This window comes from Vulpes lagopus, chromosome 9 (genome assembly GCF_018345385.1).
Source record: "Vulpes lagopus strain Blue_001 chromosome 9, ASM1834538v1, whole genome shotgun sequence".
Taxonomy (NCBI): domain Eukaryota; kingdom Metazoa; phylum Chordata; class Mammalia; order Carnivora; family Canidae; genus Vulpes; species Vulpes lagopus.
This window is the reverse complement of record NC_054832.1, coordinates 1,391,445-1,403,420: the sequence shown is the minus strand read 5'-3', so window position 1 is coordinate 1,403,420 and position 11,976 is coordinate 1,391,445. Positions and strand designations below refer to the sequence as shown.

General features: G+C 66.0%; 1 protein-coding gene across 2 annotated transcripts; it reads left to right on the top strand.

The window, feature by feature from the left end:
• The first annotated feature begins 4,397 nt into the window (after window positions 1-4,397).
• LOC121499022 (cytochrome P450 11B1, mitochondrial-like) lies at window positions 4,398-11,976 on the top strand. Of its 2 annotated transcripts, XM_041769481.1 has the most exons (9): window positions 4,398-4,636; window positions 5,038-5,193; window positions 8,760-8,959; window positions 9,083-9,286; window positions 9,554-9,708; window positions 10,684-10,850; window positions 11,297-11,375; window positions 11,469-11,666; window positions 11,863-11,976. In XM_041769481.1, exons 1-9 carry the CDS (start codon window positions 4,398-4,400, stop codon window positions 11,974-11,976), a joined length of 1,512 nt encoding a protein of 503 aa, XP_041625415.1. The 2 variants fall into 2 exon arrangements, with proteins under 2 accessions (XP_041625415.1, XP_041625416.1); XM_041769482.1 differs by lacking the exon at window positions 11,469-11,666.

Genomic DNA, 11,976 nt, shown 5'->3' with positions numbered 1-11,976 from the left:
TGGTGGGCGTTCGCCTCGTAGGACTGGAGACTGGAACGTTCCACTTCATGTTCATTTCCCCTTTCAGGCCTGCTGAGGTGTCACGTTTGCGAGAAGGAGCATAGTTTCAAATGCCGGAATCCAACAGAATGTCCGGCGGGTACACACTTTTGTGCCTCTATTGCCATGAGTGAGTATCTCAGTTCATTTTGGGGTTCGCTGGAAGATCAGTAATAACCTGCAGGAACTAGGGTGTGTCATGTTTTTCTCCTCAAGGAATAACTAATCAAAAGTCCCGTTTAAAAAAAATTGGAGTGAAAAAAAAAATTGGAGAGCAAGATCCTGTGACAGGACTGGAAGGAAGCAGGTGCCGAGGAGACCAGCTTGCGCAGGACCAGTGCCACCCCGGGGCCGACCCCCAGGAGCGGGACAAGAGGAAATAGTGGGTGGATTTGTGTCCATTTTTATTTTGCTGAGCGTTTACTTAAGTACCCGGGAGAGGGAGAGGGAGGGGGAGAGGGAAAGGGGAGGGAGAGAAAGCTCAGGCGGCGCGTGCACCTGGGCAGGGGCGCAGGGAGAGAGCCCCAAGCCGACTCTGCTGAGCCTGGAGCCCCACACGGGGCCCGACCTCTCGACGCCGAGATCAGGAGCTGAGTCTAAACAGCGTCAGACGCTCAACCGTCTGAGCCGCCAGGCGGCCTGACCTGTACTCATTTTTGAATGAACGACGTGTTAACGATGTCCCCTGTCCCTTGGAGAGTAGCTTTTACGCGACAGCCACCGAGTAGGGCCGTGGGCTGCCGTATGTTCTGGAAGGAACGCGTGTGCGGGAAGATGTGTGGAGACCATCGCTCCGTCGCGTGTGAATCCCCCAGGAGCCTCTGGCCACACGAAGCCCTTCCCCCCAAAGAGGCGTCTGGAGGCCGGCACCCCAGGGCGGGGCCAGGTCAGGGCTCCCCAGATCAGAGGCAACCTGGCAGCCGCTCCGGGGGGCCCGCGCACATGCCCCGAAACGTGAGGGGTGCTGAGTGGAGGCTGAGGACTCGCGCCAGCCCCGCGCAGACCTCACAGGCTCCTGGGGGGACGCGATGAGCACGAGGAACTGCCGATGAGGAGAAGCCAGAAGAGGGCCCCGCGGCCAGTGCCGACCCTGCTGCCCCTGCAGGTGCACGGCGACAGCGCTGGCTCCCGGGCCCCGGGTGGCGGCTCGTCCAGAGGCCAGCGCTGAGCCCCGGCCAGTGGCGACGACGGCCAGAGTCCGAGCTCGCACGTGCGCCCGGGGTTTCGGAGGCCTGTGCACCTGGTAGTGAGAAGCTGAGGCCCAGGAGCCGGAGAGTTCCCAAAAGGAGAGCCCAGGCCCAGGCTCCCGGTGGGCGTGGACAGGCCGGTGGGGGCGCCTCTCGAGGCCACTCTGCAGCCAAGCCTCCCCCGCCCCCGGAAGGACTCTGATCCATGGCCTGAGCCGCCCCGCCTGGGCGGGGGCTCCAGACGCCCCCCTGGATGGAGGGGCCTCTTTAACCAGGAGCCTCTGAGCGGGGCCCCCGAAGTGGGTCAGGGCTGGGTGGGTACAGGCAGGAGGTGCTCTGGGGGACCTGCTCTCGGCTCACGGCATTCGTTTCTCTCTTTGTTGTTGTTAGGAATGTTTGCCCGATACTACTACGTGTCGAAGCAGTGTGTCCTGCATTGCCCAATGAGTTCATCGAATCGGGCCAATGAAAGGTCGTTCATACTTCTGAAGCCGACACCGTTCCTCTACGTGAGGTGCTGCGTGAGGGCCTTGTGTAATACCGACTCTCCAGAGCTCAATGAGACCGAAGCAAATTATTACAGAGAAAGCGGGAGAGCGAGCGACGTGAGGAGCAGCAGTGTCTGGCTGGTGCCCCTCCTCATGCTGTCCCCGGGGCTCGCGGGCCTCAGGTTGCCGTGACCCACAGAGCATGGCTCGGGCCCGCCTTCTGCAGGTGGCACAGATGACGTGGACTCGCTGCTCATGCTTGGAACCTGTGGCATTAAACTTGTTTTCCGCCCACTGACTCACTGTCTGCCTCTGAGGGGCCTTAGGACGGGGGGCGGGGCCCACAGCCTGCCTTGGGGCGAGTCCAAACCCTCTGACAGTGATCCTGCTGTGAGTGTGTGTCTTGGAACACCAGCCTTGTCACTCTTGATTGCTGCCCCTTTCCTCCTCTTGGCCTTTGAGGGCGTCGGTGCTGGAGGAGGGGACCCGAGCGTCCCCTGTGAAGGGTAGTGCTCGCATGCTTCTGGGCTTCCTTGGGAGGGCCCAGGGCCAGGAAGACAGGATGATGTGAGCTTGAGAGCCCCAGGAGGGAAGGAGTCCCCGGCATGGGGTCGGGCCATCATCCCGGGGACAGCCCTTCTCTGATGGGGGCTGCACCCCCACGGCTGCTCCCACTCAGCTCCCTCACCCGGACTCCGGGAGACAGAACATAGGGAATTCCATACAACGGACCTGGACCTGACCCGGCAAGCGGCACCGGTGTGTGGGCTCACAGGGTCGCCCCCGAGCATTCGTCCTACCTCCGCAGCTTGCGTGGCCTCACCTGGCCCCGGGAGGGCCTGGGCTGTCGATGTCCCTCTCGGGCCAGTCGGGCCTCGCCCGGGAGGCCCCTTCCTCCCACCCCCACCCCCAGCCCTGGCTCAGAGGACACCCCCCAAGGCCTGCCTTCCCCAGAGGAGGCCTCCAGGGAGGGCCTGCCAGGCCGGTGGGGTCACAGGGAACAGCGGCCCCGACAGCCGCCTGCGTGCACACCAGCCAGGCGGCGTCCTCTGCCGGCATCTCCGAGTGGGAGCCGCTCCGTGGTTCCCCCGGGGAGCCCGCATCCCTGGAGGCAGACCGTGTGGGGACAGGAAAGCTGGCCCAGGGCGGAGAACAGCCCCGAGGAGGCTACAAGCGCCCCGGGACGGGGGCGGTCACAGGGCAGGTCGGGCAGCGGGAGTGTCCCCCATGGCCTGGGCCCGGGCCGGTGTGGCTCCCGCCTGCCTCTGTCGCCCGAGGACACATGCCCGTGCACCCTCCGGGGTGAGGCACAGCTCGCCTCGGCTTGCTGCCGGGGCCTTGGCACTTCTGACTCCTCGCCCGCCCCACCCGGGGACTCCCTCAGGGAGGGGCAGGGGCAGGGAGCCGCTGCCTTGAGGCCAATGGAAAACAGACTCAGATCCCACCGTCCCTGCTAAAACCCTCACGCGCCCTCCGGCCTGCCTCCAGCCCGAGCTGGGGCGGCTGCCCCCATCGCCCGCTCCCCAAATGAGGGTCTGGGCTGCAGGCACAGCAGGGGAGGGCAGAGGAGCCAGGGCAGGGGAGGAGCAGCGGCTGACGCGGGGGTCCGGGGGTTGCGAGGAACCGGGGCCTGTGGGAAGTGGCAGTGGCCAGACCTCTGTCCCCTCTCTGAAAATGGGAACCGTGACAGCGATAGCCACCTGGTGGCAATGCCACCAGGTGTCAGGGAGATGCCCTGGCACCCCGAACCGTGGATCCACCCTCCAAGGGTCAGGAGCCCGAGCACACACCCCATCATAGACTCCATCCTTCCCCGCCTGGCCTGAGCTCACAGCCTGCAGCCCCGAGAGCACCCGTGCAGATGAGAGAGGAGGGCGTAGGCCCTGAGCACAGGCCCAGGCCCGCGGGCCACGCGTGGGCCCCGCCAGCTGTGCCCCCCCCCCCCGCTTCCCTGCCGAGGAGGGGCTTGCCGGGCATCCTATCAGTGACCCTCGTGTCCTGGCCACTGGCTGCTCCTGAACTGAGCCTGCAGGCCAGACAGGCATATAGGGCCTCGGCCCCATCACTGCCACCCTAGTTGGCTCTCTGGATTTCCCCCGTTGCCACCCCCCCCAGCCCCCACGCCCCGGCTCCGGCCCCAGGACCAAAAGCGCTCACTGGTGGGACCGAGCCAGCTTAAGGTTAGTGTCGGGGTCTCCTGCACCCAGCCTGAGACCAGGGGGAGAGCAGTCCAAGAAGGCCTGTGGGTCATGGGATGATGCGCTCCCGCTGCTTCCTGCCCTGGTCCTCGTAGAGGGAGAGGAAAGTAGCCCAGGCCCCTGTCATCTCTTGAAAAGACAAGGACCCATCCATCTTGCTCCTTCCCCCACCCGGGAGGGGGCGAGGGCCCTACCCCGGCCAAGCCACCTGGGCCCCCGGGCCACACCCCGCACCTGCTCTCGATGCCCGGCCGCCCGCAGGCCTTGCGCAAGTGGGAGTGAGGCGCCCATCCATCTCTTTTGGCCTCCCCCCTCCCCCTCCTCCCCCTCCTCCCCCCCCCCCTCCTCCGCCGGCCCTGACCCCTGGGCCGGGTTTCCTGGCCTCGTCCAGGGACAGCTTCTCCCATGACGCGATTGAGTCGCCGCTCCAGGCCTCCGGGTGAGATAAAAGGACTGTGCTGACCAGCGACGGAGGGAGCATCGGAATGGCCTTCAGGGCACAGGCGCGAGGGTGGCGGGCCGGGCCCTGGCTGGCCCTGAGCAGGCCACGCACACTGGGCACCCGAGCCGCTCCGGCCCCCAGGGCGGTGCTGCCCTTCGAAGCCGTGCCCCGCTGTCCCGGCAACAAGTGGATGCGGGTGCTGCAGATCTGGAGGCAGCAGGGCTCTGAGAGCCTCCACCTGGAGATGCACCGCACCTTCCAGGAGCTGGGGCCCATTTTCAGGTAAAGCCCTCCGGCCCGCCTCGCTGGGAGCACCCTGCCCGGCTGTCCCTCCCGGCTCCTGGGTCCCCGCGGGCGCAGGCGCTGCACGTCCCCCGCGGCCGCCTGGGGGCTGAGCAGTGGCTGCTCCGTGCCCTTGACCCCGGACACCAGCCGGGGCTCTTGTGAGGCTGCAGGGCTCCCCGGACGGTGACCCGAGAGGCAGAGGGCAGAGGGCAGACGGCCGAGGGCGGACGGCCGAGCGGGAAAGGCTTCCCCGGTTAGACGGCGGAGGAGCCCGGGCTCGAGCCCCGTGCACGGCCCAGGAGGACGGAGAGGCCAACGGGAGCCAGGCCGGTGGCTCTGCACGGGGAGCCCCAGGGAGGCCCCGGCCCCCCAGCAGGGCTCTGAGCTCTGTCCCTCAGGTATGACGTGGGAGGGACACACATGGTGCACGTGATGCTGCCCGAGGACGTGGAGAGGCTGCAGCGAGTGGAGAGCCCTCAGCCCTGGCGGCCGCCCCTGGACCCCTGGCTGGCCTACCGACAGCATCGAGGGCACAAATGCGGCGTGTTCCTGCTGTGAGCGCGAGTGGGGGGGCGGCGTGGGAGGGAGCGGGCAGCCCGCGAGCACCCCGGCCCCAGGCCAGTGAGGGGTGGGGAGGCCCGCGTGTCCCGGGGCTGGAGAGGGGCAGCAGGGCCACGGGTCTGCACAGCAGGATGGCTGCTTCCACGAGGGAGCACCCACTCCACCCAGGCCTCTGGAGGTGGCCTGCCCGGGCAGGGTGGCCTTCTCCCTTCCTACAGTCAGGAGGCCCAGGCCTGGGAGAGTGGAGGCACGGCCAGGCGCCCCTGGGAGTGTGTGCTGGGGCCTTGGGGCCCCCTGGGTCGGCAGCCCTCGGCCCCTGCCCCGTGGGCCCTGGGGTTGAGCACAGGGAGCTCAGGAGGGCGAGGCCGGGGTGGGAGGAGGGCGGGCGGCAGAGGGAGGCGCCTTTGTTCAGAAGCTAAACCCTAGGTGGGAGGCCTGGGAGGCTATGAGCCCGCGTATGCACCCTTGGGTGCGTGTGTGTGTGGTGGGTGTCTGCCCGGGCGTGTGAGTGGGCCCACAAGTATGCTCACTGGTCGGTGCTGTTGTAGGCGTGTGAATGCGTGTGTGTGCCCACGATGGCGGCCTTTGGCTCGTGCTCATGCCGCGGTGTGCGTGCTTGAGCGGTGTCTCCACGTGTTGGCACGTGTTTGCGCTTCTGCTCTTTGTGTGTGCGCACGCGCGTGTGCGCTTCGGTACCGGCCTGCATGCCTAAGAGCGTGTCGTCTGCACGTGTGTGCCCAGATTGGGGCATCCAGGTGTGTCGTGTGCCTGTGCAGGTGGGCACTGTGGGTGTGCTCACGCACGTCGTCTGTGTCAGCGTGCGAGTCTGCCGGGGCCCGTGTGGCGTGTGCATCTCTCTGGGCGCCCGTGAGCGCGCGATCCTTGTCTCCGTGTGCAGGCAGCCAGCCGTGGAAACGCTGCTTGTGCTCGCGTGTGCCTGGGAGGGCAGCTCCCTCCGCCATCCGCCGGACGGACGGACGGACTGACGACGGACAGCGCCCTGGAGCCGGACGTGCTGAGGGGCTGGGGCTCTGGTTTCCCCGGAGACCGTCTGCTCTAATGACTGCTCAGCACCCACTTGGCCAGGCGCTCTCCTCCTCCTCCTCCTCCTCCTCCTCCTCCTCCTCCTCCTCCTCCTCCTTTGCTTCATCTTACCTCCTCCTCCTCCCCCTCTGCCTCTCCTCCTCCTGCCCCAACTCCTGCTCCTCCGCATGCCCCTGCACCTACTTTTCCGTCTCCTCCTTCCTCCTTCTTCTCTTCCTCCTCCTCCTCCTCTTCCTCCTCCCTGTCCTCCTTCCTCTCTTCCTCTTCTCCTCCTCCTCCACATCTCCTCCTCCTCTTCCTCCTCCTTCTCCTCCTTCTTCTTTTCCTTCTCCTCCTCTTCCTCTTCTCCTTCTGCTTCTCTTCCTCTCCTCCTCTGACACCTCCTCCTCCTCCTCTTCTCATTCGGTACCCACTTCTGCTTCCTCAACCTCTCCTCCTCCTTCCTCATCCTCTTCTTGTTCTCCTCCTCTTTCTCCTTCTTAATCATCTTCTTCTTTCACATCATCTTCCTCTTCTTCCTAATCGAAGCATACTTCCATGACGCGGTTACATTAGTTTCAGGCAGACAACATAAGGACTCCACACGGCCATACGCTGCTCAGGGCTCATCACGACCAGTGTACTCTGGGTCCCCGGCCCGGTTTTCCCCGCCCCGGCCCCCTCCCCTCTGCCAACCAGCAGGGTGTTCTCTCTGCTTAAGACTCGAAATTTTGTCTGTCTCTTTCTCTTTCTCTTTCTTTCTTTTTCTTTCTTTGTTTTTTTCTTTCTTTCTCTCTTTTCTGTTAATGCATTGGCTTTGCCTCTTAAATTCCACATATGACCGGAATCTTATGGTAATCTGTCTTTCTCTGACTATTGGCACTTAGCATCATACCCTCTGGATCCATCACGTTGTTGCAAATGGCAAGATCTCATTCATTTTCGTGGCTGAGTAATATTCCATCGTATATAAATGTCTGCCTCTCTCTCTAGCTTGCCCATCATAAACAGGGCTGCAGGAAACCCCAGCGTGCACGTATCCTTTCCGCTGTGTGTTTTCATTTTCCTTGGGGAAACAGCCAGTAGTGGAACGATGTTTCACTTTTTTTTTTTTAAGATTTTATATATTTACTCATGAGAGACACAGGGAGAGAGAGGCAGAGACACAGGCAGAGGGAGAAGCAGGCTCCACGCAAGGAGCCAATGTGGGACCTGACCGGGGACTCCAGGATCACGCCCTGGGCCCAAGGCAGGCGCTAAACTGCTGAGCTCCAGGGATCCCCCACTCTTGGCTCTTTGAGGACCCTCCCTACCGTCCTGCAGGGCGGCTGCCCAGGCTGCATTCCCACCAGCAGTGCCCGAGGGCCCCACTTTCTCCCAGCCTCACCAACATCTGTCCTTTCTTGCGGTTTGGGGCGGTGGCCGTGCTGATGGGGGTGAGGGGCTGCCTCACTGTAGTTGAGATCTGTGTTTCCCTGCCGATGGGTGACGAGGAGCATCTGCCTGTGTCTGTGGGCCATCGCTGTGTCCTCCTTGGGAAAACGTCCATCCGGGCCGTCTGCCGTTTTTCATGGGATCGTGTGTTTTCGGGGTGCGGTTGCATGAGTTCCTTACGTGTTTGGATATTGAGCTCATGGACGTGTCCTTTGCCAAAGTCTTGTCCCCCTCAGGAGCTTGCCCTCCTGCTTCTGTTGACGGTGTCCTTCGCTGGGCAAACACTTCCCCGTGGGCGAAGTTCTGATAGTTTAATTTTGCTCTTCCTCCCCGTGCCTGAGGGGACCGCATCCAGAGAGATGCCTCGATGGCCCACGTCGGACACGGCCCCAGCCGTGCTGTCTTCTGGGAGGTCTGTGGTTTCGGGTCTCGCACGGAGCTCTCTCGTCCATTCCGAGGGTAGTTGTGCGTGTGGTGTAGGAAGCCGGCCAGTGTCGTTCTTCTGCCGGGCGCTGTCCAGGTGTCCGGGCACCGCCTGTTGAAGAGACTGTCCTCTGCCCGTCGGATATTCCGCCTCCTTCGTAGACATCCATGGACCGCTCAGGCGTGGCCTCCTCTGGGCTTCCGCTCAGCTCTCCTTGGTCTGTGCGCCTGCTTCTGTGCCGGCACCAGGCTGGACCGGTCACTACGCTCGGTAGTGTAGCCTCACACCCGGGACTGGGGGACCTGCAGCTCTGTGGTTCGTTCTCGAGGTCGCTTTGGCTTTCAAGTCATGTTTCAAGTCGGGCTTCCATACATGTTTTAGCGTTATTTGTTCTCGATCCGCAAAAAATGCTGTTGGTATCTGGATAATGATGCGGGGCTCGGCCTCGCCTCGAGGGGAGCACTGGGGGGCATGGAGGGTATCTGGGCGCGGCAGTCAAGGCCTCCGTGGGAGAAAGGGCTCTCCCTGGCGCCCAAGGGAGGGCAAGCCCGGCCCTCGGGCCCTGCAGGCAGCCCCCCGCCCCACCCCTTCCCCTTGGAGACCAGGACGATGGGGGGCAGTGCAGGCCCGGCCCGGCGCTGATCTGCCTCCCCTGCAGCTCCTGTGTCTGCTCTACAGAAACGGGCCCGAGTGGCGCCTGAACCGACTGAAGCTGAACCCGGACGTGCTGTCGCCACTGGCTGTCCAGAAGTACATCCCCATGGTGGACGGGGTGGCCAGGGACTTCTCACAGGCCCTGAGGGCGAGAGTGCTGCAGAATGCCCGCGGGAGTCTGACCCTGGACATCCGGCCCAGCATCTTGTACTACACCGTAGAAGGTGTGCAGGTGCCGGGCTGGCTGGCGCCGGGGCGGGCCGGGCCCCGGCTGGGACCGTCCGGGGCCCTCGGCTGCCCTCGGGGCCCGCAGCTGCCCTGCGCTCAGCAGCGTGCCTTGTCCACAGCCAGCAGTTTGGCCCTGTTCGGGGAGCGGCTGGGCCTGCTGGGCCCCAGCCCGAGTCCTGCCAGCCTGCACTTTCTCCAGGCCCTGGAGGCCATGCTGAGGTCCACGGCCCAGCTCCTGTACCTGCCACGGGGCCTGTCGCGCTGGACGAGCGCCAGGGTGTGGAAGGAGCACTTTGAGTCCTGGGACTACATCGTCCAGTACGGTGAGGACCTGACGCCGGCAGTGCCGCGGCACAGGGACCCGGGGCTGCCGTTCCAGCTCGCCGAGGCTGCGGGAGGGCTGCGGGAGGGCTGCGGCCCCAGCGGGGTGCTCGGGGCACCCTGGAGGCCCCCGGGAGCAGGTGGGGAGGCCGGGCCGGGCTGTGCTGGGCCCGAGCGGGCGGGCGAGGCGGTGCGGCGGGCCGTGGCGCAGGGCTGAGGCGGAGAGCCCCCCGGCCCCGGGCCCAGGCCCCTGCGTCTCCGGCCCACAGCCAACGAAGCCATCCAGAGGATCTACCAGGAGCTGGCCCTCGGCCGCCCGCAGCACTACAGCGGCATCGTGGGGGAGCTGCTGCTGCGCGCGGACCTGAGCCCGGAGGCCGTCAGGGCCAACTGCATCGAGCTCACCGCCGGGAGCGTGGACACGGTCAGGCCGGACCAGCCCTGCCCCAGGACACGGACGCCCGGTTCCAGGCGGCGCGTCCCCCCGCGCAGAGCAGCCCCCGCTCGCCCCTATTCTGAGGCGACAGAGGGCTCTGATCTGAGGGCAGGGGAGGGCGCGGGGGCCGCCCCGCTGGGGAGCCGAGCCCGCCCCATGTGGAGCTCAGGGGCCCCAGTGCCCTGCGGCGCCACACACCTCACGCAGACGTCTGGGGCCTGGCCAAGGGGAGGGCGGTGTGCGCATGAGGGGCCCCTCCCGGGACAGGGACATGTGGCTCTCCTGGGACTTGCCCTGCAGGGGACAGGCTCAGGGCAGAAAGGGCAGCTCCGGGCTGCAGCTGGTGGCACAGCCAGCAGATGGCAACCCAGCAGGGCGATGGGGGTGGCGGTGGCGGTGGGGGGAGCAGTCCCAGTCTTCCTCGGCCCGCGTCCCGAGGTGCTGCCCTGGCACCGGCACCCCGGCTCCTGAGCAGAGGCACTGACCCTGCGGGGGGAGAAACTAGCTGAGCGGAGCCCGAGGCCCAGCCAGACTTAGGGCCGGGGCGGCCCGTTGGTGTTGAGGCTACGGGGTCAGGGCTGACCTGCCCCTCGGTGCCCAGGGGAGATCACCGCATGGGTGCCGACGTGCCACAGCCCTGGGGCCGAGGAGCAGCCTCCCCCCCAGCACACGCACGCAAGCCCCTGAGCAGATGGAGCCCCCGAGGAGGGTGAGAGGCAGGCCCTCAAGTGGCTGGAGGAGGCCTGGATCTCCTCTGAACTCAGACGGAGCTTCCCGTGGGGATGCGAGGGCGGGGGATGAGGCAGGCTTTAGATCTTGAGGTGTCAGATCCCTGGGATCCGTCCTCCCCAGGGTGGAGGGGGAGAGGCCCATGCCCGGGGCAGACCGCCGTCCTGGGGGGTGGTCCGGGAGTAGGCACTTGGCCCAGCCCAGGGCTGAGCCCCACACTCGTGGCTCCTGCAGACGGCCTACCCCTTGTGGATGACTCTGTTCGAGCTGGCTCGCAACCCTGACGTGCAGCACGCCCTGCGCCAGGAGAGCCGGGGGGCCCAGGCCGGCATCGCCGAGAATCCCCAGACAGCAGTCACAGAGCTGCCCCTGCTGCGGGCCGCCCTCAAGGAGACCCTGAGGTGGGTGTGGCGGACCTGCCCTCCCCCCCCAACCCCCCAACCCCCCCCCCCCCGACTGCCCGGCCCCGCCGTCTGGGGAGCGGTGCTCCAATCCTGGGGCCAAGGAGCAGCTTTGCCCACCATGCATCCTGGCGGTACCTCCTCTTCCTCTCCCCGAAGGGCTGGGGGCGCTTCTGGCTCCGTGATGCCACCTCGGTGCCCCCCTGGGAGCCATGCTCGGCCGTGTCCTCCTCCCGGGGCTGCGCAGGGTGGCGGAGCTTCATCTGAGCTCAGGAGGTGCCAGGAACGAGCTGCTCGTGACACAGGCTTCCCGGAGCCAGAAGTGACCCGATAGGGTGGCGGGGAGCTCCCCTGGGCAGGCGCCCTTGTGCCAGGAGGGCCCCGGGAGGGAAGCCAGGGCCCCTGTGGACACAGCGGACGACCCTGTGGGGTGCCCCTGTCCACAGGCTGTACCCCGTGGGTATCTCGGTGGACCGCCAGGTGGGCTCGGACGTGGTGCTGCAGAACTACCGCATCCCGGCGGGGGTGAGTGGGGCCCCACAGCCCCTCCAGCTGACGGCAAGCCCGGCTGATCTGTGGCCGCTGGGGCCGCCGACACTGCCCCTCCCCCGTCCGCAGACCTTGGTCAAGGTGCAGCTCTACTCCCTGGGTCGAAACCCCTCCGTGTTCGAGAGGCCCGAGCGCTATCACCCCCAGCGCTGGCTGGACGGCCGGGGCTCCGGCACCAGGGCCCCCAGCCTGGCCTTCGGCTTTGGCGTGCGCCAGTGCCTGGGGCGGCGCCTGGCGGAGACCGAGATGCTGCTGCTGCTGCACCACGTGAGCGACCCCGGGAGGCGCCACGCGCGGGAGCCCGGCCTGGGGTGGGGGCTGGCGTGCAGGGCGGCCTGCTGGGAGCCACTAGCTTCCCCTGGGCTGCAGCCGGCCCACGCGCCGGGGGCCAGGCAGGCCATGCAGCCTGGGCCAGGACCCTGGGGTGACAGGCTGTCCGGGGACACCCGCGCCTCTGTCCTAGGTGCTCAACAACTTCCTGGTGGAGACCCTCACCCATGAGGACATCAAGATGGTCTACCGCTTCATAATGATGCCCTCCACCCTCCCCCTGCTCACCTTCCGGGCCATCCACTAG

What these genes read in the sequence shown, in the direction of transcription:
- LOC121499022 (XM_041769481.1), top strand. Translation starts at nt 4,398, where the DNA reads ATGGCCTTCAGGGCACAGGCGCGAGGGTGGCGGGCCGGGCCCTGGCTG. An exon ending in ACTACCGCATCCCGGCGGGG is followed by an intron (nt 11,376 to 11,468) that starts GTGAGTGGGGCC and finishes CCCCGTCCGCAG; the next exon opens with ACCTTGGTCAAGGTGCAGCT. An exon ending in TGCTGCTGCTGCTGCACCAC is followed by an intron (nt 11,667 to 11,862) that starts GTGAGCGACCCC and finishes CCTCTGTCCTAG; the next exon opens with GTGCTCAACAACTTCCTGGT.